The sequence below is a fragment of the Amia ocellicauda genome, chromosome 15, assembly GCF_036373705.1.
Source record: "Amia ocellicauda isolate fAmiCal2 chromosome 15, fAmiCal2.hap1, whole genome shotgun sequence".
Lineage (NCBI taxonomy): Eukaryota > Metazoa > Chordata > Actinopteri > Amiiformes > Amiidae > Amia > Amia ocellicauda.
In genome coordinates, this window is record NC_089864.1 from 26,153,816 (window position 1) to 26,179,339 (window position 25,524).

The 25,524-nt window shown below is 38.1% G+C and overlaps 1 protein-coding gene across 2 annotated transcripts; it reads left to right on the plus strand.

Moving 5' to 3' along the window:
• Positions 1 to 10,151: 10,151 nt before the first annotated feature.
• dcp1b (decapping mRNA 1B) lies at positions 10,152 to 25,514 on the plus strand. 2 transcript variants are annotated; one of them, XM_066724503.1, is made up of 9 exons: positions 10,153 to 10,547; positions 12,162 to 12,202; positions 12,703 to 12,830; positions 17,563 to 17,629; positions 18,792 to 18,921; positions 19,283 to 19,408; positions 19,937 to 20,680; positions 22,100 to 22,312; positions 23,007 to 25,514. In XM_066724503.1, the coding sequence occupies exons 1-9, from the start codon at positions 10,392 to 10,394 to the stop codon at positions 23,067 to 23,069; spliced, it is 1,668 nt and encodes a 555-aa protein (XP_066580600.1). In that variant the 5' UTR covers positions 10,153 to 10,391; the 3' UTR covers positions 23,070 to 25,514. The 2 variants fall into 2 exon arrangements, with proteins under 2 accessions (XP_066580601.1, XP_066580600.1); XM_066724504.1 differs by lacking the exon at positions 19,283 to 19,408 and having other exon boundaries at positions 10,152 to 10,547.
• The last annotated feature ends 10 nt before the right edge of the window (positions 25,515 to 25,524 follow it).

Below are 25,524 nucleotides of genomic sequence, written 5' to 3' on the forward strand. Positions count from 1 at the left end.
TAATAATAATAATAATAATAATAATAATAATTTGATTAGCGTTTTCACTTGTATAACCACATGTACATAGTTAATGGTTCGCAATAGTCTAAATAAACTGGAGACATATAAAACAATATTTCAAACAGCAAAATATGAATCGCCTGATGATTTTCATTCAATATAGTGTGTACAGGTCCAGTAATTATTATTACTATTATTATTATTATTATTATTATTATTATTATTATTATTATTATTATTATTATTATTATTTCCATAAATAATTGCACGGTAATTAAACTTTAGCCAACTGTCGTCGTGGTATATTACATTATTCAATATACAAAAACAATTAGAATAACAAGAGTGCCTCAACATTAGACAAGGTAAATTAATCTAAGCTTTGCACAAAGTGACCCTACTGGATTTACACTAGCTGCTGCTCCTTGTAAATTATAATTCAGTTCTGCAATTTTGCAAGAAGTGAAGCTTTCAGATGAGAGACAGCAGCTCATTCTTCTGTTGAAATGCCAAGTAAAATACGGGGGAAATATATAAATATATAGACTGTGTGTGTATGTGTGTGTGTGTGTGTGTGTGTGTGGTAGAGAGGGAGGGAGGGAGGGAAAGCACTCCAGCGTGTGTGATCTGGCTATCTTAAAAAAAAAACTTAGGCTACATAGTATATATTCAGGTCAAATGCATGCATTATACACCCCTGTGAAGAGAGGGAACACAGGCCCCGACAAGTGCTATGTTCATGTTGCTCAATTAATGCAATATTGTTGCATTGAAGGAAAAAAAAAAATCTATGAATGTTACTGTTCAGCTCATTTCAGTCAGTGCACAACGCAGGGCATAAATAATACAAATCAAATCTATTAAAACGGAATACTGGAAATCAGCATTTGGAGTTTGAGCAAACCACTTTAAAGGGCTTACATAACTAATATAATAAAGTTTTATAATAACCGCCGGTGGCTGTGATGCTGGAGTTCAATGCAGGTTATAGCTTGCGTCTTACTACAGCAGGTCAGAGATGCACACACACACACACACACACACACTATGCTGTGTTCACGTCTCTGTCGACACGCATTCACAAGAATGGCTTAATCGGCTGAAGTGTTTCATGCGTAAGACTGAACCAGTCAAAACTAATTATATTAAGTTTCAAAAGCCCTATCCCTTATAGGTAATAAATGCCCCGAAACTATGTGTCACTTAGCCTTGATTGTACCAATACCAGATTGTTACCAAAGCTTAGCCCATAGTTACTTGCTCCAAAACATGTGTTCATTAAAATCACAATAAAAGCACTGAACGCACCATCTAACATGTATTACATGTACGCTACATCGCATTATTGAACCTATATTTCTGCAGGTATTAAAAAGGCAGTGCATGCAAGTGACGTCATCCCAGACAGACCGATTTAGGTAATGCAAACACATGCACCACGCATATAAACCCAGACCTTTTCTTTATCATTTCCATATGAGTAACATGTCTAATAGTTTCAAATGATCTGATACTTACACTCCCCGCCCCCACCTATAAAGGCGCACAAATCCACCCAGCACCAATACCTCTCTATCCCTACCCCAATACATTAGAAAGGGACCAACTTAAAAGCTCACCTTGATGGTTTTCGCCCGGTATGTACATCTTTTTGCTTTCATTTACCATAAATGTAGTCCAGGTTTATCCGTAGGTGAATGAAGGGAAGGTGGAAGCAGGAAAAAGAACCAAGGGAAAATAAAATAAACAAAAAATAAAATAAAAACGAAAATCTTGAGATATTCCCTCTCTGCGTTATAGTTAATATTACCTGATCCCCATTATGGAGTTAAAAACCAGAAAGAGATCTTCACTGGAGCCACCTAAGAAAAAGAACCAGTGCATCCTCGATACATCCGGGCCCTACCTAAGAAACATAATACCAGCACCACTTGCTGCTAATAATCAAAATTGTATCAAGCTCGGATTGGGGGGGGTGGGGGGGGTAATAAAAAAATGAGAGAAAAAGATACAAGAAGGCGGGTGGTGGCACTGCCGAAGAAGGACAAGAAGAAGAAATAAACCCCACGGTTGCAGGAATACAAAATAGAAATTGATATATATCCAGAGCTGGTCTCACAGGGTTAAATCTTCCGTTTAATTGATTCCACCAATGGAGTCCAAAAAACGGGTGAAAAGACGTCGTGTCTCATTAGAGAGCCGATCTCTTTCAATCCCCAAGCATCACCACCAGAAGAGTAGCCAGTCGCCAGCAGAAAGCGCTCGGTAGTCACTGCAGTGATACTAGTGTGGAGGAAAGGACGAGAGAGAGAGAGAGAGAGAGACGACCAGCCCCCCTCCCCTGTACTGTAGACTCCCTGACTGGTTCCAGATGTTACTGCGCTAGAAAATAAAATAAACCGTGTACAGTCTCGCAGTCTCACTATCTCTGAAGGAAAACGTGAAACCGCAGGGACGACAGAAAGGAGACCGTGGCTGAGGTTTGGGGGAAGGAGGGTCTGCTCGATCAAGATGTTAACCTGTGCTGGGTCACCGCTGTCTGCTTTCCCAGACGACACGTCCTCTCCTTGTGTGTGTTGCTTGCTATTTTTGTTTCTTTTTTGTTTCTTTGTTTTTTCGCATCGTGTTGGAAACGAATTGAAGGCGCAAACTATGTATGTATGAAACAGACGCATTCCAAGATCACCCTCTTACTGGCAAAATGTAAAATATGTGTTGTGTATACAATATAATTGAACCGCAAAGCGTTGGGAAATTGGTCAGCCTCCAGAAATTGAGATCTGACCCTTTCCCTTGGTGATAGCTGAACGAAAATCACACCTTTAACATGTCTTCTGATGTCGGCTTTGCAATAATTAATAACCTAAGTGATTGTTGGTGGCCTCTTTACCCCCTCTAATGTCTTAAAACACAATTTTACACCCATGGGTCGGTGAGTGACAGTCTTGGACAACTCCCACGATTTCAAGAAGTTAAGAGGGACTTGTGAGGTACACTAAAGAATATATATATGAAAAAATTCTTGTAATTCTCTATTTAATTAAACAACACACTAAATAGCAACAAATCTACAAAAAGATCCATGCAAGTGTAAGTAAATCACCACCAGGACTTCAGTACAGTAACAATGGGCTTAAAGATACATTGGACATGTTCCATGTTGTTACAAAGTGTTTATACAAAGGCCATTTGAGATGAAGCTACCTAGGCTGCATTTTTTGTTCTGTGCATTTTTACTGATATGGAAAGGGCCATTGTTTGTGTTGTTATGCAGGCTATGTTAAAAAAAGTTGAGGGACTCAGATATAGGTTTTCTTGCAAACAGCTTGCCATTGGGTTTCAACTGGGATTAATGGATGTTCATCGCAACAAAATCAAATGGCACACCAGTTGTACAGCACAGACTGGCAGAAGTGGAAGGTTCTCTATTTCTATCCTGAAAGGTCTTCCCCATGTCTGCCTGTTACACAATCTAAAACTGTGTGATGATGTTTAACATGATTATCATTCTATTCATGTTGCACATCATGCTGAAAATATCCTACAATACAGTGATCTCTGCTACCGTACTGTGGCATTTGAAATATGTATTTATTATAGTGGAATAAGAATACTGTCAATTGGTTTTAGTTGCTTCCTTCCAATTGTGAAGCTGGCTTTAATATATCTTCCTAAGTTTCCGATATAAGATGAGATCAGGAGAAATGTAGTTACATATTATATATTGATGGGACACGCTTTGGAGGAAAAATGTGCATTTCTTCATCTCTGGTGGGTTGGTGCAGGGGTTGTAGGTTGAGTCAGGTTGAATAGTAATTGCCTTGTACAAATCGGTGGGTGGAAAATGTTCAAAATGTATTACGCAAAAAAAAAGTTATCACACTTTAATTTAAAGCATGTTCTTGCCTGCTGGAAAGCAAAGCAGTGTCATGCTGAAAAAGACTCAATAAAACAGAATTACAGATGAGTTTCAAATAAATAACATCTGATTTGATTTGACAAATACCTTCAGTCAGATTTTATATTATATTTTAGCCTCGAGAAAATTAGCTGGATTTGCCATGTATTTTCCACCTGCATGTTAAAGGTTTGCAGTCTTTTTAAGGAGCAAAAAATGTTGGTTCAAATGTTTAAATAACTTTACTGAGATTTTTTCGTTAACTGCTCACATCCTGACATGTTATTAAACAAACGCGTACGTTTTATACAATCGCATCTAAAATGTAAGCTTACATGTGTACAGGGTGTGTATCCCTGAGACTGCAGTCTGTCTGACATGCATTGCTGCTAAAGAAATACCTCTCAACCAAATTTAATGGGATGGAACTGGCATTTCAGTAACAGACAGAACACTACTTCAAGGACTTCAAGCCCAAGCACCAGTACAAGCTGACATCTTGAAATTGATTGTTTTGGACTTGTAAACTTAAAACATCATTAGGACATAATCAATGACAAGAAAATTCCAGCCTTGTCACTTAAACAGTTGAAGCCATGCTTGCAGATATACAATGCTGTACTATTTGGAACCCTGCTATTTGGTCTTTATGTTTTTAAGCGAGTGACTTTAAGAAATAAAATACAATATATTTGCAGTGAAATTGGATACTATTAATGCAGAGCAATACAGTATCTATCTATATCTATCTATCTTATCTATCTATCATATCCATCTAGCAAGGGTTTGACACTTCATTTGTGTGTCAACTTGTGTTTTGGAGCCATTGGATTACTATATTAATTGGGGTGTAAAACAGAATGTGCTTTAATGTGTCTAACATTATAAAGGCTTGCAAATGTTTGCTGACCATTTATTCAAAATATTATCCAAGATTTTATTCTACACTCACCCCAATACCATCCTGTTTTCTATGTTTGTGCACATCTGCAGTATTGGGAAGCCATTGCCAGTTGACGTGGGAATGTCTGGGTCTAATAGTCCAAATAGCCGTGTTGCTTTTACACCAGTAAAGACTTCAATAAGTTAATTTGATTTATTTGTATATTTTATATATCTCCACCTTCCCAAATTTAAATCACTACACATACACACTGTGAACATTGCTGTCTGTGACCTGCATTAAATCAAAACTGTTACCCACCTGCCAATCACAAATTCCACAAGGGTCATTGGACGCTTTCTGTTTTCCAATAGTCTTTGTTTGTGACCAGTTAAAAGCTTCCACTGAGTCCTGGTTTGAAATATGCCAAGTGATTGTGGTTTGAAGTTTCAATTTAATCTGGACCGTTAACTGTAAATCTCTGGCAAACAAATTGCTTCTCAAGGAATTAATCACAAACAACCTTGATCTGCTAAGGCTGACAGACACATGGCCTACTGTCAAACGACTGGTTCTCAGGACACTCTTCCTGACTACAAGTGTTTGACTGCTTGAGAAAACACTGATGTCATCTCCAACATTGCTTTTTTCGTAGTTCCTTTTAGGAATGTGTACCCTCTTCCCATCACCTCTCAATCAATTATGCCTCTCCTCTGTCCTTCACCCTTACAGTTATGCGTCCATTTCTGTTTTCCCTGAGTTTCAGTCCCTTAGCTGCTCCAAAAACTTAGTCATTTGTGATTTTGGCAATCTGAATTTTAATATTACGCTTCCTAGTTTGTTTGGGGGGGAAGCACAAGGCTCCTGGGTGGTCTTTATGATGAAACTGAGTTGGCACAGAGTCACCTTAGTGTGAACCCAACTTGAGAGTCTCTATAATCCAGTTTTCTGTGTAAACACAGCATATCGCAGTCTGAAGCTTGCCTAGTCTATCCATTCTTTCATCTCATCCATTCTCAAAGACACTGTGCTCACATCCCACTTTTTTTATCGCCACTGATATGATTGTCTCTGTTCCCCTCCTGTCTCCCCTTGTCTTGTCTCCTACACTCCTAAAAGCAAACTGTCTTCTGAAGGTCATTCAGCCACTTCCTCTGATATTGACTGAGGATGCAGCACAGCTGTCATTTCAGCCTTATCAGACATTACTGATGCGGGAGTCCCTTGTAGAACTCGACAGAAGTAACCCTGAAGCACAGATGAAATCCTTGAATTTTGACATCTGCTTTTAAACATCTATATGCCTTCCCTCTGTGGTATGATTTTGTGTCACAGCCTCATATTCCATGGCCAAGCTGGTGTGCCCTATGCATCTGTGAGGAGTCCTTGGTGTCCCTTTGTCCATGTCTGATCTCAGAAGCATTCATGTTCATCGCCTGAAAGTCCAACATGTAGGGCTAACAGTGGGCAAGCACATTACTCTACACCTGGCTCATCTACACTGGCTGCCATGCTTCAATTCATATCCAAGCTCCTCACAACGATAGGCCCGAGGACCTCTTTGATCTGTTGACCTTCAATTGTCCTATGAAGCAGCTGAGTTCTGGCTGGCTCCCAGCTCCTGTGCCTCAGAGATTTACAGCAGGGGAAATTATTCTAAATCTATGTCACTGTTTTCACTGATAGTGGCTTCTACTCTGTCCTATTTCAACTAACCTCCAGTTTTTAGCCTGGGCTTAACTGGCTAATTTTATAATGTTGTATTGTGACAAAACTGCCTCTTTGTTTGCAATACATCACAACCCATCCTCCTCCACCCCCCACCCCCCCACCCCCAGTATAACGTTTGTCTAATTTAAAAAAAGTTTTGGTCTTATGCACTTATTACTACATATTTTATGTGAATGCTTGTAAATGTGGTATGAATATATTTATATGGTTTACTTTTTGTGTTTTTAAGTTTAATATACAGTTTAATATACATGATCATTATTTGATTGTTCTTTATAGATCACACTTCAATTAGAGCATTTGAAATCATTATACTTTATAATGTAAACTGATTAGTCATTTAAATTCAATATGATTGACTGAAACACTGTAGAGCACTCATTCTATACATATCTGCAATCACATGGAGACAATTTAATCCTTGAAATACAAATGTCATATTTCAGTTTGGATACTGTACATCAAGTTAAAAATGTAACCATTTAAAAAAAAATCTGAGGAGTGGTCATATCATTTTATCAAAGCCAAGGTCATTGTATTTCCACACTTGCTTCAATATGCTACAGTTGAAATACAGTAGTAGTAGCACATGTGCAATACATACTTGTAACAGTATGCTTTCTGCTTATTAGACGGCTTATTTGAGGTTCTCAAATGTAGTGGTGCCCTCTACAGCTATAAATAAAATAGTGCATAGTACATACTGCACATCTCACAAGATGGTTTTGTGTGTGTATTTGTTTCGCCTTATAGACAATCATTAGATTTCATCATAATATTAAAGTAACAGGCTGATTAATTATCCTGTACTTTTCAGTGCAACACATATATACAGTGGCTCTGAAAAGTATTCACCCCCCTTGGACTTTTCCACAAAGGTGCCTCTACCAAATTTTCACTGAATGGGGGTGATTACTTATGCATTTAGTTATTTTCTGTTTTGTATTTGTAATTAATTTAGAACAATTTGCAGATTATATTTTTCACTTTGACATAATGGACATTTTCTGTGTTGATCAGTGGCAAAAACTTCTGATTAAATCCATTCTGATTTCATGTTGTAACAATGAAATGTGGAAAAGTCCAAGGGGGTGAATACTTTTCAGAGCCACTGTATATGTATGTAGCCCTTAGTTTTATGAGACCCTTTTGTGGAACAACTACGTATGAAGCATTTAGAGTAACAACACCATGTTTCCAGTAAATCAACGTTTAAATACCAATAATCTCACTGCTAAAGACCATCTAAGGAAATAGTGAAATGGGAAAAATGCTGCATGGTCACTGAATAAACAATTGTTAATCTTCAATTAGGGCTGTGCGATATGACGATATATATCGTATGACGATAGAAAAACGTCTATCGTTTCATATTATGCTATATCGTTTATATCGTAGTGTCGCAAATTGCAATCTTTACGGCAGTATTTTTTGTCATTAGGACACTTTGCGTACATGTGCTGGATGCAGGTAGAAATGTTCATCAGAAACACAGACAGACATGGAGGAGACATAACTGACACACAATAACCAACACAACCAAGAGATATTTTAATGCACAAGCGCACACGTTGCGCCCCGCTCTGTCGCCGGGCTGAACTCGATCTCCAAGCACCCGCCCCCCGGCTAATTTAGATTGATATAATTTGTATAAAATGAATAATGTTTGTTTGCATTTTAATAAATTGGAAAGCGATGCAAACACATGCAGAAAGTATCATTTTCTTTTTATTAAGATGGTGAAGTGGTTCAACAGTTGTAACACCTGCTGTACCGGTAAACAGAATCAAAACGAGACTGTCAGAGAAGAAATGTTACTGTCTAGCAGATGTTAAATGCGTCACTATAAACCCGGCTGTGGTAAATCTACGTGAATCTATACCATTTTACAGCACATGTGTTGCGTGATTACTATTACTTGTGTTGTTGTTGTTGTTATGTGACAGTAAATCATAATGTGTATATGTATATATGTGCTCTGAGGAAAATAAGTCGAAACGCGTAAGCATTATAATGTTCACTTTTTCTCTAATACATAATTTTTGAGACCTCGGTGAATATCGACTGCTTATAGACGGGAGCTGCTGTCCATATATATATAATTATTATTATTATATATCCCAAAACAACACACAACACTTGTCCTGTAATGTGTTGCATTCTGCATATATTTACCATGACAGCCTGCATGTAGTATTTGTTAGTTTTGCTTATTGAAGGATTAACGAAATACTTGTAGTTTGAATGTCTTTGGTCTTATTTTGTGGCTTGATTGGATAAAAACCAAGAAATATCGATATATATATTGTATATCGCCCAAACTTCTAAAAATATTGAGATATTATTTTTAAATCATATCGCCCAGCCCTATCTTCAATCTAGGAGCTTTGCCTTTCTAGATGACTGAAATTTGACCTTTAGGTGAAACATAACAAATATTTTGACCATTTAAACCCTTCTTGATTTGTATTTTACTAATAATTATTATGTTGTTATTATTATTAATAACACTATTAATATATAACAAAAACAATACTATATATATTATTATTATTACTATTATCATTATTATTTTGTATGTGTTTGTTTCTCTGCCAACCAGCAGTAATGATTTAGTTCCTATGTGTTCCTATGCCTGAGCCAAATTATACTGAAATACTGTAGATAAAAAAAGGTGACCTCAGACTCAGGCACATGACTGGACGGTATTAAAGCTCCACTCTTGTTTCCAGTTAGAAAACCTTTTTATTTTAGTAATAGGAATCATGTTTTACGCCAATCAATAGTTATGAAACCAACACATTTTGATGTTAAACAATATATTTGTATTGAACTGTTAACCAATTATATATATATATATATATATATATATATATATATATATATATATATATATATATATATATATATATATGCATTGTTTTAATTATTAGAATAATTGAAAAACAACCTTGGTTTTCCGGTTATATAACAATAGTATATATCTTCAGTTGGTAAATTAATGTATCATTCACTGATCACATAAGAAAGATACCATGACCATGACATACACTAAAAAGTAGAAACATCTCGAAAATAGACTGCTATTGCAGTCTTCCCTTTGAAAATGGACCTCTGTCACCTGGGTAATGCTCACTGTGCCTGTGACTTGAGAAGAGCTGACAAAAGCCTCACCTTGTTAGTGAAACTTCATTAATCATTGTAATACAGCTATTTATTTGCCTTTTTTTCTCCACAGGATTGCTGTCCATAACCAGGTGGAAAGCCACTTGCTATGTGTGACCAATTGGGCAAAGAATGCAAATAGATAGCTAAATAATGTTAATAAAAATAATCTGAAAGACTACTTAACATTCCCTCAGTTATAATGTCACAAAATGTTATTATTTAACAGTGACAGTGACATACCAAAACATTACATTTAATTTATTGCAGGGACACTATTATAATTAAAATTAAAATTCCCTCATGAAAAAAAATGTCACTTGACATTTGATTAACCTGTTGTGTAAAAAGGACTATTATCTTTGTCTTGGTGGTACTATCACTACATTTCCGTCTGAATTTCCCTTAGCATCCAATCCACTGTCTCTGGGCTCGATAAGTGAGCCTGCATTTCGGTCTGTACGAGCGATTAGTAATGCCTGATAGTTTACAATCAGTGAGACCGAAACATGGCTACTGCTAGGGGAACAGGTATCCAGAAGTAGTTTTTAAAGACCAACAGGGCTTTTTTCTTTTTTACTTTTTCTGTGTTGTTCGGGGTGGCTTGAGTGAAAAAGGAAGACTTCTGAATACCCTTTACAGACTTTGTGGGGGGGATCTCAGTCGAAGTACAGTGTGATTGCGCCGAGTCTGGCACTTTGGAGAGGGACAATGACTTCCACCGCAGGGACAGGCACCTGTCTGGCGGCGAAGGGTTTGGACATCAGCCTGGCAGCCTTGCAGCGACACGACCCGTATATTAATAAGATAATGGACGTGGCCAGTCAGGTGGCCCTGTACACCTTCAGCAACAGAGCCAACGAGTGGGTAAGGACCCCAGCTAGCGCAGTGCCAGCACCAGTGGCGTAGTGAGGGCCGGGCACTTCTGACACAATATATCCGCGCTTCCTGAGTGTCTTTTTAAAATGATATTTAATTATGAGATCTATTGAATTATTAAGTAATATGTAACGTCTAAGCGTACAATAGCTGTGCCAAATTACTCACATTACTAACTTTAATTGTGTCAGAGTAAACAAGACATGACTATTCGAGACTGATCGTTATTACCAGTCGTTTCAATTTACGCAGTGTTTGACCACCACTAGGGATCATTGTATTATCAGATCGGTTGATTAGTACCTGCACACGCATGGACATGTCCCTGGCCTGGCAGAAATCTTACTTTTGTATGTATTTTAAGTTGACCTTGTCTAATCCCAAAAGTTACGGAGGGATTTTAATATTAAAATACTAATTTAAAGCCATTTACTGATTCAATAAAATGCGGATAGTATGGCTGTATTTTACTGTTCTTTCTCTCAACATTATTTTGTATTAATTTTTTTTTAGACAAGACGGGCTAATTAACTTCCCCCAAAAAATACATGTATTTTTCCATCCCTAGTTTAGTCCAGTTGGGATGTCTCGCATTTACACGCAACGCATGTAAGACAGTAAAGAGTTCTGAATGCACATTTAAAAGTGTGGATTTGTTTTTCCTATGATCAGCCACTGGACCCAGTCAGTATAACTAACAACTGTTTGTTTTTTACACTGGCAGAAAGTGTATCTTGCAAATTTCAGTTTTTCTGGTCTTCTAGACGGTGGTGCTTCCTATCCAGTTTAGGTGCCAGCACTGTAGCTCTGGATTGCTTCAAGTGTGCAGACAGCTTATAAACTGTGCTGCAGTCCCAGAACTGAGCTTTACACAAGACAGAAGAACGCCCTGTGGAAACCCTTTGCATCTTTGAATTTATTCACACTCAAATAAACAGCCATCTGAGGAAATTGTGGATCAGATGACAGCCATTAAAAGCTACTATAGTCTTCATTATTGTTTTACCTAATTTGCTGTGCTGCATTGTTTGACCTTTACAAATGCCAAGACATCTTCTATTTACAGAGAGATGCTGTGCAGAGTTGGCATTGAGCCTGGGACACTGTTGCATATAGCCTACATTTTTACTCGCAGAAAACGGGGCATAAGTTTGGCACATGAGGGAATATTATATGGATCCCGATTTCTCTTTGGTCAAAGTTATGTTTCCAGGTTCCATCTGCTGTAACTGAATTCTGGAAGAAATATCTGGAACATCTTTACTGTCACCACCTCATTGACAGCTCTTTACTGCTGACTGATACTAATGTAGAAACATGCCAATATGAAACATGTATCTATTAATTCTTCCTAGTTAGAAACTTTTATTTTCACTTTTATATCTGAATGTGGGTTGGATTTAATTTAAAAACAAACCACAGTAAACTGATACAGGTTTAGCCAAACCAGACTATGACAATATTTCAATTATTATTCAGGTTTGTTCTATTTTTAGCTCTTCTGAGTCATACTAATTTTAGACACTACCATGAAAGATGTTATTAGTGTGGTGTATGCAATGCAGTTTGAACTTTTAAGATGTTAACCTTTGTGTCTTTCAGGAAAAGACAGATGTGGAAGGAACCTTATTTGTGTATACAAGGTATGAATGGTTTATTGCCTTCTTTAACTGATCTGTGAATTACACTGTATGAATCCAGTTGCTTGTTTATGATTGCTTGCGCTGTTTGTAAGGCAAGCTTAGCCTCAATGGGCTTATCCTTGGGCTAATGGGCTTAACATACTTAACATGCAAAGTCAATACTTTTAATAGCCTGTCCATCAGTAATTCCCAAAGAAAAGTCTTTGATACGCCCAGCAAAGTCGCATTTTCTTGAATGTGAGTTAAAAAATGTACTGGCTTTCACAAGTACTTTTAAATCCCTAACATATCTGCTATTGTAGCATGGATACTAGATGGTATGGTTCGTGCTATAAGCTTGAGCTGAATTAGAAATGCTTATCAAGGGTCATGCATAAATGTAATTAATTCTGTTTATCTACATTTAAATCCAAGTAGTGCTTAATTAAAGGAGAAAGTGAATGAGAACTTTAAGCAGTGCAATATAGTCTGATCTTCTTCCTCTTCTTCCCTTGGTTTAGGTCTGCTTCTCCCAGGCACGGCTTCACCATAATGAACCGCCTGAGTATGGATAACCTAACTGAGCCCATAACCAAGGACCTGGATTTCCAGTTGCAGGACCCATTCTTGCTCTATAGGAATGCTCGCTGTAAGTGCCTGCATTTTTCCCAGTCCACCATAAAGCAGGGAAGATATTAAAACTGAAATTGCAATTGGCTTTTGCATTAACATGTTTATATTGTCTGTGAATGTGCATACTAGTGTATGAAAATGCAAATTAGACTATTGCATTTTCATTTTAATTTTGTCCCAAATAATGCGTGCATAAAAGGAACATGATTATGCAATTGTGGGATTGAATACTGACGTTCTATTTTGCATTAACATTTGAATTAATAATAATATTATTATTATTATTATTATTATTATTATTATTATTATTTATTTCCTAGCAGATGCCCTTGTCCAGGGTGACTTACAAAATAAGAGCAATACAAAGTGCAGTAATACAGTGAATATATGCTTCCATAGAAACAATTACAAGGTTTATGCATTTAATTCAATCCTGATTAAAAAAGATACCAGTGCAGTGAGAGACAATTTTGTCATTGGTTGAATACTGAGTATTTAATGCTTGACACAAACCACTGAATTGTTCAATTAAGTTTCATATAAGTAGTGTCAAACTCTATACTTCTATTACTCGGCTCAAAGAGAATCTACGAATGGCACAAATAATAAATAAAGAAAACCAAATGTTGGCAAGTGTAGTGAATATAAAGAATTGAAAAGTACCATCAACTGGTGACTGGTGGAGAAGTACCATGACCAAATTAAGGATTTGTTAAAGCAGGGTCATGAGTTTTGTAACAAAAATGGATCAGCCTACTAATGGCCAAGGACCTTCAGAATTTTTGGGCAGAACCGGGAGTATGCTCCAGTAAGCAAATGGTGCAACAACTATAGCACACATGGATGACATCCGAAGTGGTAACCTATTCTCAAGAAAATACAGTTATGAGAATGTTCATATACAACCCGATGAAGTTATTTGGCAATACCCTCTAAAAAATAAATGTTGTTCAAAGGCAATGACAAAAGATCATAAGGACAAGATAAGTACAGGCCTAGATTAAAAGTTAGAACTGTTGAGCATGATGTAGGTTTTACGATCAAGTATGTTAGCTTTTACTGTGTAGAATATATTGCAGTTTAAAAATTGATTATCGCATGCAAATGTGAGCTAGGCTTGCTTGGGCAATTCACAGACCATCAATTCAATCCAGATTTAACATCGATAGGATCAGTGCAGTGAGGGACCATTTCGGAAGGAGAGCACCTTCTTTACCTTTTATGGTGTAAAGGTTATTTTGGTGGCTGCATGCTTTTCTGTGCTGGGCTTCTCTGTAAGTGTCCTGCCAACACCAGGAACCACGCCAGCCACCCAAGATAAGATAAAGACCTAAAGAAACATCCCTTTGCATTCTGAGCCCTAGTAAGCTCACAATGGGCAACTTTGATTTGAGTGTATTAGAACGGTGGTGTTGAATCATAAACACAATGTATATAATTCACATTACCCTTATCTCTATATCTTCAGATGAGAGTCAAGACTGAAGTAATGCTTTATGACTGAACTTCACTCATTGCTCACTTTCTTGAATCAAAATAACTAAATAAATAATATATTCATTTTTTCCCCTAAGATAACTTCAGCTGCTCCCCATATATATTTGTAAATAAATCTTTGAAAATCTGGGTAACGAAAGGACACAAAATATAACTTTAAACTGTACAAAAAGTTCTGTTATGGTATCCATGTTCTTACCTCCTGGATGGACATATGTATGGTTGAGCTGTGTCTCCGAAACCAGTTTCCCTTTGTATTTAACCTCTGGCACCTCCGGCAAGCGCTGGTGCTTGGATCTGTGATGCAGGTGGAAGGCCTTTTGAAACATAATCCGCAAAACAAATATTCCCAAGGATCCTCAGCGACTTTCACCCGACTCCCTTAATACCACTTGTATGCTTTACAAAAAACAAAAACCTTTTCCTTGCAATATAGCAGTCCTTTAACCTAACACGGAAGTATCCAGAAATAGGAATAATCCCATGGGCCTGGAATTCAACATGCAGCTGAAGGTACAGAGTGCTCTAGCTTCTTGAAGGTCCAACAGCTGTATGTCTGTGACTTGGTCAAGGGATTTCTTTTTCGGTATTTGTAGTATGTATCTGCCGTCTCTGCCCCTTTCGCTCTCTCTCCTCCTCTCTTTTCTCCCTGGTATCATTCATGTGTTTTTGGCTCCATTATCTCTGTCACTTGAGTTTGAAGAAAAAAAAAAAAGGCGAGGGGAAATGTTCACTGTCTGCCTGTCACCGACACTCTTGACCGTGCTACAATTGGTTTCATCTTTCCTCTCCACACCATTACTCTCCAAATTCCAGTCCTACCCCACCCCCACCCCTCTAGCCTGCGTGATTGGGACTTGCTATCACCTGAGGCTTTTCCAAATACTGAAAAAACTAAAGATATTGACGTTGTCATTTGTAGCATGTTTTAAGTTTTGTGCTGCCCTCTCAAGAATCTTGTTGTAGAGACAATGGACTATTCAGATTCAATTGTGTGTGTTCAGAATGAGAATTGTACCAGCATAGCAGATAAGTGTTTTTGAATAACATCAGTTTTTTTCTTAGTATCCAACATGGTAATTTTATTAATGCTAATAAATAATATGCAAGTCATTTAAAAACAATTCTAAAGATCCGCCTTTAATACATATGTTTATATAGACTATAACTATAACTACTTGCTTATCAAGACAAAAAATTAATGCATCTCAATTCCTAATAGTAAGCGATGAAATCCAACAACTCATTACAGCGGTATTTAAGCTGATCCTGAGAAACAGCTAGTGAATAGAACTGTTTAGGAGTTACCCAAGTCAGACACGGGACAGGTGAGAGAGAGAGAGCTTTTTTGTTGGATTTGTGAGACAGTCTTAGCATTGCTAATTTTGTTTTTAGTTTTGCATTAATTGAAGTGAATCTTATTCCTAGTTTGCTTTAATTGTAGTTAATTCAATTCAGCATCTGCCATTGTTATGACAGCTGCTAATGTCATACCAGTCCACAAGAAAGGGGACAAAACTGAGCCAAGAAATTACAGACCAATCAGTCTCACCAGCATTACTAGTGAAATGTTGGAAAAAAAGATTAGACAAAATCGAGGAGCATCTTAATGAAAACCACATTCTTGGAGATAGTCAACATGGGTTTACACAAGGCAGATCATGCCTCACTAATCTATTAGAGTTCTTTGAACATGCAACTGCAGCTGTAGATCACATGAAAGCATATGATAAAATGTTTTTGATTGTTCCACACAAGACTGATCCTCAAATTGGAAGCTGTAGGCATTCAGGGTAATGTAAGTAGATGGATTATGAACTGTTTGATGTATAGGAAACAGAGGGTGTCAATTAGAGGAGTCGCTTCTAACTGGAGTGAGGTTGTTAGTGGAGTTCCACAGGGATCAGTACTAGGGCCTTTGCTTTTTCTAATCTGTATTAATGATCTGGACTCAGGGATAGTTAGCAAACTTACCGAATTTGCAGATACAACCTCGGCAGCACAGGTTATTCAAAGGGACTTCGATAATATTCAGTTGTAGGCCGACACCTGGCAGATGAAACTCAGTGTGGACAAGTGCAGGGTAATACATGCAGGCAATACAAATGTCCGCTATAATTACACTATGGGAGGAATAGAACTGGAAGAGTAACAAATGAGAAAGACCTAGGAGTCTACGTGGACTCCTCACTTTCTCAAACCAAACAATGTGGGGAAGCAATACAAAGGCAAACAAAATGCTAGGGTATATTGTGAAAAGTGTAGAATTCAAAACAACAAGGGCAGTGATGTTCAGACTGTACAATGCACTAGTTAGAGCTCATCTGGATACTGTGGACAGTTCTGGGCTCCACACTTCAAGAAAGATATCGCTGATCTAGAGGCAGTTCAGAAGAGAGCAACCAGACTTATTCCAGGTCTGAAGGGAATGTCCTACTGAGAGACTGAGGGAACTGAACCTCTTCACCCTGGAACAGAGGAGACTACGTGGGGACTTGATTCAAGTCTTCAAAATCATGAAAGGCATCGACCACATCAAACCAGATGAGCTTTTCCAGATCAGCAGGGACACAAATGGAAATTGGGCTTCAAGGCATTCAAAACAAAATGGGAGACACTTCTTCACACAGAGAGTTGTCACCATCTGGAACAAACTCCCCAGCAATGTGGTTGAAGCTGAAAATTTGGGAACATTTAAAGTCAGACTGGATAGGATCCTTCGATCACTTAATGGACACCATGATGGGTCGAATGGCCTCCTCTCGATTGTAAACTTTCTTATGTTCATAACTTGTCATTTAATTTGTATTATTAAATACATTAATCTAAATAGTTTCATATCAATTGACCCAAGCGTTTCCGATAATGAGGATTATGTTTTGTGAACATAAAAAGTGTCCTTATAAACCATTACCAATTTATGAAGTTTCATGAAATTCAAAGATTGCTTTTTCGACTGGTTTGTTGAGAACTGCACAGTTCCATCAATCTATGCGTGACATTTGATCGCAAAAGCTGCAATGGTTCTCATTCAAAATGAGTGTTGATTTTTGGTGTGTGGAAGATAAGAAAAATTATGAAAACCTTAATCTTTACTAGAACAATAATCATGCAGCCTAACTAAACTTTTTAACTTTTAGACTGTAAGTTAACTTGGCACAGCCACTTCAGAATGAAGAAAATAGTGTGTGTTACTAGAGGAAAAAAAAAAAACTGAAGTCTGTTGTTTTTGTTTTTTCCTGTGTCCTTAGTGTCCATTTACGGTATCTGGTTTTATGACAAAGAAGACTGCCAGAGGATTGCACAGCTGATGAAGAAGTACGTATATATTAGATATGTGCATGTTTATCTGAATAAAACAATATTATAGGCAGTTGAGCATAAATATACCATTTACAGTTGCAGTGTCATGAACCCCCATTATTCACCCACTTGTTTCAACCCATCTTCAAGGCCAGTCTGCCCACTATAGTTTAGTGCAATTTACGTGCTTTTGCTGTAGGATCTAGAAGCCCCTTTATTCTGTCTTTGTTTAAAATTGTGCATGGCCACCTGGACAACATTAATGTATACATCCAAAGCCTGGGCATTATAGAAAAACATGTCATGTTGATAAGGGATCAGAAATCTTTAAATGAATAGAGCTGGACAGCGTGTCATCTGTTGGGCTTATAAAATGGGTCAGGGTTAAATACAACTGTACTTCACTTTTAATATTAAGAGTGATGTAGAGCATACCTGTGAAGTACACTGTACTGCTGAAGTGTAGACGCTCATTTCTTAAAACTTATTTAATTATACATTAAATAACGCAAAAAAATAGCATCATAGGCTCAATGTGTGTCAGAAATAATATTACTCTCAATATTTTTGGTATCAATGGCATATTTTTCTAAAAGTGACAAGCAGACCAGTGACCCATTGGTCACAACAAAGTGAAGGTTATGTGGAGAAGAATGTCATCCACTTTAAGAAGCACTGGACATATTGAAGGCTGTTTTTCATCCAAAAGTCTTGGTGGGCTGCATGGGATTGAGGGATGAATGGATTCCAAACCATGCCAGGATATGTCAGCCATCAATCTGGTGTCCTCCTGTCAAACTGCTCAAGCAAGTTTACAAATGGAAGTCATCTGATGAAAATTGAACACTTGTGTTTCCAGGAATACATGTAACCATTTTTGACAGCTGTGCTATTGATACAAACCGTATTGAAAGTCATACCGTTCTTTACCTTTTTATTTGTATTGAGTCTACACCTACATTGTCTTGCAAAATATGTAATTTGTTTACTTATACCTCACTAAGTCTATGAAGACATTTGGAGTCTACTCTCCTCGATTTTGCCCACAGTGAAAAATAAAGATGTAGACATGCCCATAAAACATCTAATTAGGCTTCCAGGTTCTTCTGCATTTCTAACAGATGTGTGTGTCCCTGAAGAGATGTTCTCCAATCATTTCCCTCCTCTTCTCTCCCAGCTTAACACAGCACGAACAGCTGAAGGCCCAGCATGGGGGAGGCGTCTCTCCCAAATTCCTGCACTCAGGGGACAGTAAAGGGGTTGACATCCTGCAGATGCTAACCAAGGCCAGAGATGAGTATGATAAGGTAGGCCGAGGCAGCGTCTCTCCACAGGGTGGCAGTAGTGTTAAACACTCTGCCAACATCCACACAAGGAGCTTTTTCACATACTGCACACATGCAGGCTGCAGCTGGTAAAATTCATATTGTATCATACAATTGTAGAGGTGTCAAATGTGTGTTTTGCGTTACTATGCAAATATCACTTTGCATTGGTGGGAAAACCAAATGGAGAGCTTCATTCTGATTTAGTAATCACAGGATGGCAGTTTAAAGTACGAGAAAGAGGAGTTAATTCATCTGCAAAGGGGGTTGAAGACAAGTAACTGATAACTTCAACACACTTAACTCTTCCATATATATTTTTTTCTTTCGGTGGCCCCCCTAGTGTAAGCCAAGCTCTGAACCGAAGGAGATTGCTGGCAGCAGTGTGATCTACGACAATCCCAACTTGATCAAGCCTATTCCCGTCAAGCCCATGGAAAGACCGCACAGCTGTCAGCAGCAGATCAAGGTGACTGCTTACATTACTTTGAATCATGGGACTTGAAGGCTAGACACCCTGGAGTCGATGTGTAGTAGGACTGAATCAGTGGAAACGTTCTTAAAGATCCCACTGGGGTTCCATACTGTGGAAAGGTAGCCTCTTTATCTTTTCTCATTTTTACATATCAGAAAATAATCTTTTAAAAGTCAGGACTTCAATTCGGGAACTGAGATTTAGAGTAGTGATCCTCAAGAAATCAATGAAGATTTTTGTGTTCATTAACACTGACAGGATGTATTCTTTATTGACGGAAAGAAAAGTGGACTTCTTATTGTGCATTCTAATTAGGAAGGCAGCTAGATCTTTCAAGTGCAAGAAAGTGAATAGTAACGTGAAGCATACGATCTCAGCTTTCATCTGAATATTAATTGTCTGTCTACTTGAGAACTATACAAACATCCCTCTGCACTTGCTCTATCACTTCCTATACCACTCATGGCACTGTTTGGCACTGGTTTTGGCTAAATGACAGGTCTGTTTTGTCTTGTTTTCCAGGATGGCGAGTCCGTACCCAAGCAGTTATCCCTTGCAGCTCTGTTTGGAGTGCAGGACAATCCTGGGCCAGTGTCTCCAGCAGCACAGGAAAGCAGGATGCAGGCTGCGGGCGGCAAAGCTTTGGGTCGCCCTGCAGTAGCCCGGTCCCTCTCCTATGAGGACCCACCGCAGCTGACCGGAAAGACGACAGCAGGAAGTCCTCCCCACCACTGCCCGGCCATCCAGAAGCTGATGACGCACCGTGGGGCTGCTGAGCTGCAGCCTGTTTCTGAATCCCCCGAAAACCGTCTGTGTGAGAATGGGGGTCTCCAGCACCAGGCACCTCCCTATTCAGAACGAGACCCCTTGCAAAGACTGTTTCAGGTCTCAGTTCCCTGCTGCCCCCAACAGGGCCCTCCTCTCCAGGCGGTGCCCGGTCTTCTGCACAGACTCCAGGGGATGAAGCCAGACTCGGTTGAGCCGCTCAGCTTTAGCAGCGGCCACCAGCCTCAGGGGCTGTTTTTCAGCCCTAACAAACCCCACCTGGTTGCCCCAGCCCCCCAGCCGTCCGTATCGGGAGTGGTCTCCCCCCATGAGCTGCTCCACAGACTGCAGCTTGTCCAGCAACAGCAGAACGTAGAACCTGGCAGGCCAGCCCTGGCCGCCCGCTTCCATGAGCCCCTCAGCCAGACCACCAGGCCCTTGGACAGCTGGGCCGACAAGACCTCTGCTGCCGCATCTGAGAAGTCAAACCCTTTGTTTCAGGTAACCTTAGAAATACTTGGTATTAATTAGCATTGGAATCAATATATAACTAATTTCACTCCTTGTTCAACCAAAGCACAAGCAAATGTTAGTTTGCTCAAATTGGATTCCTTTATTCCTTTATACTGAATTGAAGATTGCTTTAAAATTTGTAAAAAAAAAAAAAAAAACTGATTTGGAAGTGATTTTATCAAATAGCTGACGGTCGTGGAATTTGCGTCTAACTTACTTGATCATTTTATATTTACATACTACAATTCCATCCCATCAAAAACCATTAAAACTGACCTAAATCTATATGCTTAGATTAATTTCAGTTTTCTTTCTTTTGCTGTATGATTCCTCCCGAAGTACACCAACTGTGTGGCATTCTTTGTGTCATGTACATTGAAGACCATTCAATTTTACTTCAATTATATGTACACTAAGAATGGTAAACTACTCACATATTAACAGTATTTTACTGGATATCCAGTGTGGGTTTTAAAAAGGCTGATTTTTTTCTAGTCTGTTTTTGGAACAATCAACATTAGAAATGAATAGCAGTAACGCATATGATATGATAAAGATTCCAAAAAGGCTTTGGTCAAGTTCCTCATGAAAGAGCTCAAACTGAAAGCAGATGGATTTAGAACAGTTTAAGGCATAGAAAACAAGGGTAGTAATAAGCAGTGAATCCTCAAACTGGACTAAAGTAATCCGTTTAGATTCCAGTATAAATCAATAAACGTATTACATTTATTAAATGAAACAAGACATTAGCATGAATCAAAGGAATTTATACAAAAGTTGTCAAATGTGCTAGGAGACCCCTTTTATAATATTGTGTAGAACTTTAATCTCCATGTAACAAGAATTAAATTGCAGCTCTGGAATTAGTTCAAAGCAGAGCTACCAGCTTAATTCCTGGTTTTAAAGGCTGGTCACAGACAGGCTAAAGGGACAATTTTAAATCTAGAACTGATGTGAATACAAAAGGATTTAATAGAAGTCATCAAAATCCTGAAAGGAATTGATAATGTCAACCCAACTGACAACCATCAACAGTGACGCATGAACGAGGTGACGGGTGGCAGAGGAAGTGCTTTAAGACTGAGGACAGGAGGCACTTCTTTACACAGAAGATTGTGGGAGGCTGGAACTTGAATCAATAAGTTATTACCGTGTAGGCCAAGAGGTCTCCTTTGATTTGTGTTTTTATTATATTCCTGAGTTAAAATCTTTTTTTTTTTTTAATAGAATTGTCTGGTTTTATAAGAAACATGTATAGGACAGCTGTTAGAGTTGTAAGCAGGCTGCATGCTTTAAAACCCTTGGTAGATGACGGTTTGTATATGCACAGGCTTTTGAAGTCATTAAATATTATTGTGTGTGAACTCAGTTAGATGGGGATCTGAGGAGTTTGCTCTGTTCCGTCAGGTGATCTCTCCTCAGCGAATCCCAGCGACCGTGGCCCCTACACTGCTCATGTCACCCATGGTGTTCTCCCAGGCGAAGTCTGCTAAGGGTGCGGAGAACAGCAGGCCAGGGGATGGCATGCGAGGCCCCCAGCCCCCAGACGAGACCTTCCCTGTTGCCCAGAACACCCTCACCAAGAACCAGTTCCAGGTCATTCTGCTGCACCTCATCAAGGTGAGGCCCATAGACTATAGCTTCTATTAGAGAGGATTAAAGGAAAGTCTTATTAACACTCACTCTTGTTAAGGACAGAGGTTTATTTTTAATGCAGAAGACTAGGTTATCTGGAGAGTGAAAAGGGTTTTCTGACAGGTTCCTCAGGCTTGGAGCACCGTGTTCCTGTTCTGTTCTGTACAAGCTGGTCCTAACCTCCATACAAGTACAGGACAATACGAGACTATTTCTCATTCCCATTTGGAAGCTGATCAGTGGCTCTGTATGGTTTTGTTGCCTTTATATGGGTTCCTGTATGGTTAATGAATAGTCTTGTGAATATTTAATTTCAGTTCCACTTCATTTGGATGCTTGGTGAATATATGCCTTCATCTTAATGATTTAATCATGTTTATTAAGTCATAGTCTTGCAGTCCTACCCAGTCTAGTGCCAGCTTTTATATTTAAAACTAGAAATAAGTTGACATGTGGACAGAGACCAGAGAAAGGGCACTTTTATTTGACTAGGCTCACGACTATATAGTCACTTTCCCCTACAATGTCTTGGAAAAATACTGTTATACAAATATTTGGAGCTCACTCGACATTTTTTCCCCCTCCATAAAATCTCTGAGGTCTTCTCGACCTGGTCGGCCTGTAAAGGCATGAGTTATATCAGTTGTTCATTTAGCTTTACTCTTCGTTTTTCTTTCAGAATGATGCCTCCTTCTTGAACACCATCTACGAAGCTTATATATCTCGGCTCACAAAGCCATGAAAAAAAAAAAAATCTCTGAAGCTGTTATAGCTGCAATTGAAAAAACATAACAAAATACTGTTTTGTAATCAAGGCACAAGGCTAATCATAAGCAAAATGGTCTTTCATGTGTGAGTATGTGGCTTTTTTGACAGGGCAATTTGTCTTCCTTATACTGATTTGTTTAAAATGAAGTTGTTTAAAAATAGATGAGTTTTAGTTTAGTTTAGTTTTAATATCCGTCGGAAAATGTGTTCCTCGTCTTTACAGGGAAACAATAGAGGAATTCACCTTTTAATCCCTTTTCAAGTCATGCAAAATAGTTACCTTTAAAAAAAAAAAAAAAAAAAAACAAGAATCATACAGGGAACACTTTGAGTTCTTAAGAAATATTTTGTTTGAACGGTTGAAACCATTCCCCAATTGTCACTTCCTAGAGGTGTTGGCTTCAGTTGTGTACTCTTTTTCCTTTAATTACATTTAGTTTGTCACTTATACTGTGAATTATACAAGGAGTCTTCATTTATCATTTGTGTCTTTCAACCTCTGAACAGAATCTATAACAGTGGCAAGAGTACAGATACATAAATATTATTCCCCGGCACGTTTTCATGGATAGGTTTTTATTTGACATATTGCATGTTGTTCACAGCTTGGCTTAATAAATTCATCTATAAAAAATGTCAAGGGAAACCTCAAAATAAGAGTAATAATGCTAATTAGAAAGTAATCATTTGAATGAATTAATAAAAAAACAACGATTCTGGCAAAATACAATTCAAGATGCAACTGATCTCTCTAACCTTCTGTGTACCAGTAGGCGGAGACTTCTCTGTATTTGGTAGCCAAAGAAAACTTGTTTTAATGTTTTTGGCACGTTTGTAAAAAGAATGGATGGTATTTGGAACATATTATTGTGTAGCTTCTGAATCCCTGGGATCATTCAATGTGAAGATGCTTAACAAGATCCTAAACAAGCACACACACAATCAGGACTGAATGGTTTCCCCTCATTTGCAGCAGTCTTTTTGTATCCTCATTTAATACTCCTTACATGATTTTATTTGATTAATGGAATTTTGGTTTTCGTAGTAGCCCTTTTGTTTATCAGTTCTACAGCTTGTCAGTGTATTTTCAGTGTCCGTATTTCCAGTCCCTTGACCCAAGCCAAGAGACTCTTCATTTGCTGGGCAATTACAATAGTCTCCCAGAGACTTCTGTGTGCAAGCTTCTTGGGATAGCATATTTGACAGCACCTGCATTTTGTGGGATTTTTATTACGTTTTAGTTATTTTAAATTTAGACAGGAACGGTGAAAACACTTATGGCATCTCCTTTTCTTGTGGTTGACCTGTTTGAAGGATTTTGCGTCTTGTCTTGGTGTTTTGTATTGTATGGAGTAGTTTTACATTTTCTGACTTAAGTGCCCTGTCGGCTAATCTTAATCTATAAAATTGAATGCCCCATGATGTTGTGGGGTATATTATTGGAAACCCTTTAAGAATAGAGGTTTGGAAATGTATTTATTTTCCTTTTTAAAATGAAATGATGCAACACAGTGGTAGGCTTTGCAGTACTCATGATATTCTGGAAAGAAGACGGATTTTTGAGTTGTTAAAAGTACTATAATACATGGAGGCAAACGGCATCTTAAGTTGTCCAGTATGCTTCAATATCAGAACCATACATGGCAGTTTCTAGAAGCAGTAGGCTATTCCTCACAAAAATCAGCTGTCACTCATGTGGGATACTGCCAATGAGAAACAAGCCATAAGGGGAAAAGAATTAACTTCTCCTGAAAACATTGACTTTATGTAATTAGTTTAGCTTCGAGTTGGTGTTATTTACTTGACATTCAGTTTTAGTGCAGTTATAGCCTACCTGAGTGCAGTTCTGTACCTTTTTATCTCCCCCTCCCCCAGTTATTGGGACCATTCTTGCTCCTTTGTATTGCATTAGTTTATACACATTTGTATTTTTTGAGCGCCTATATTTTTATGCTTGTATTCATTTTGTTTTTATTATTTGTGCATATTTTCAACAACTTTGAAGGTATTTGTAAAGTATCAACAGACCGGGAAAAAAACAAAAAAGGCTGACGTGTGGAAGAGACTCATGTGTATGTATCTTGTTCTGACGCAAAAGGATTCTGCATTTTTCTCAGCTTCCATATTACTCACACATGCAAGACACATTTTCGGTGTCAAATTTGTAATTTCAGGTAAGCCGTACAATATTTTGTTTTAAAAAGAGAGGATATTTTTGTATAGTGCCACTCAGTGGAGAAAGGTGGTTTGATTTCAGAAAAATAAAATGTTTTACAGGAATTCATGATTTCATTTAACACCCCCCCACAAAAACATTTTAATGTTACATTGCTTTTAATGCTGTATAGAATTTTAAATCCATTGTCTTTTTTTGTTGTCCTTTTCTTTTAACAGTCAAATAAATCGCTGTAAAACACTGTGTGTTGATG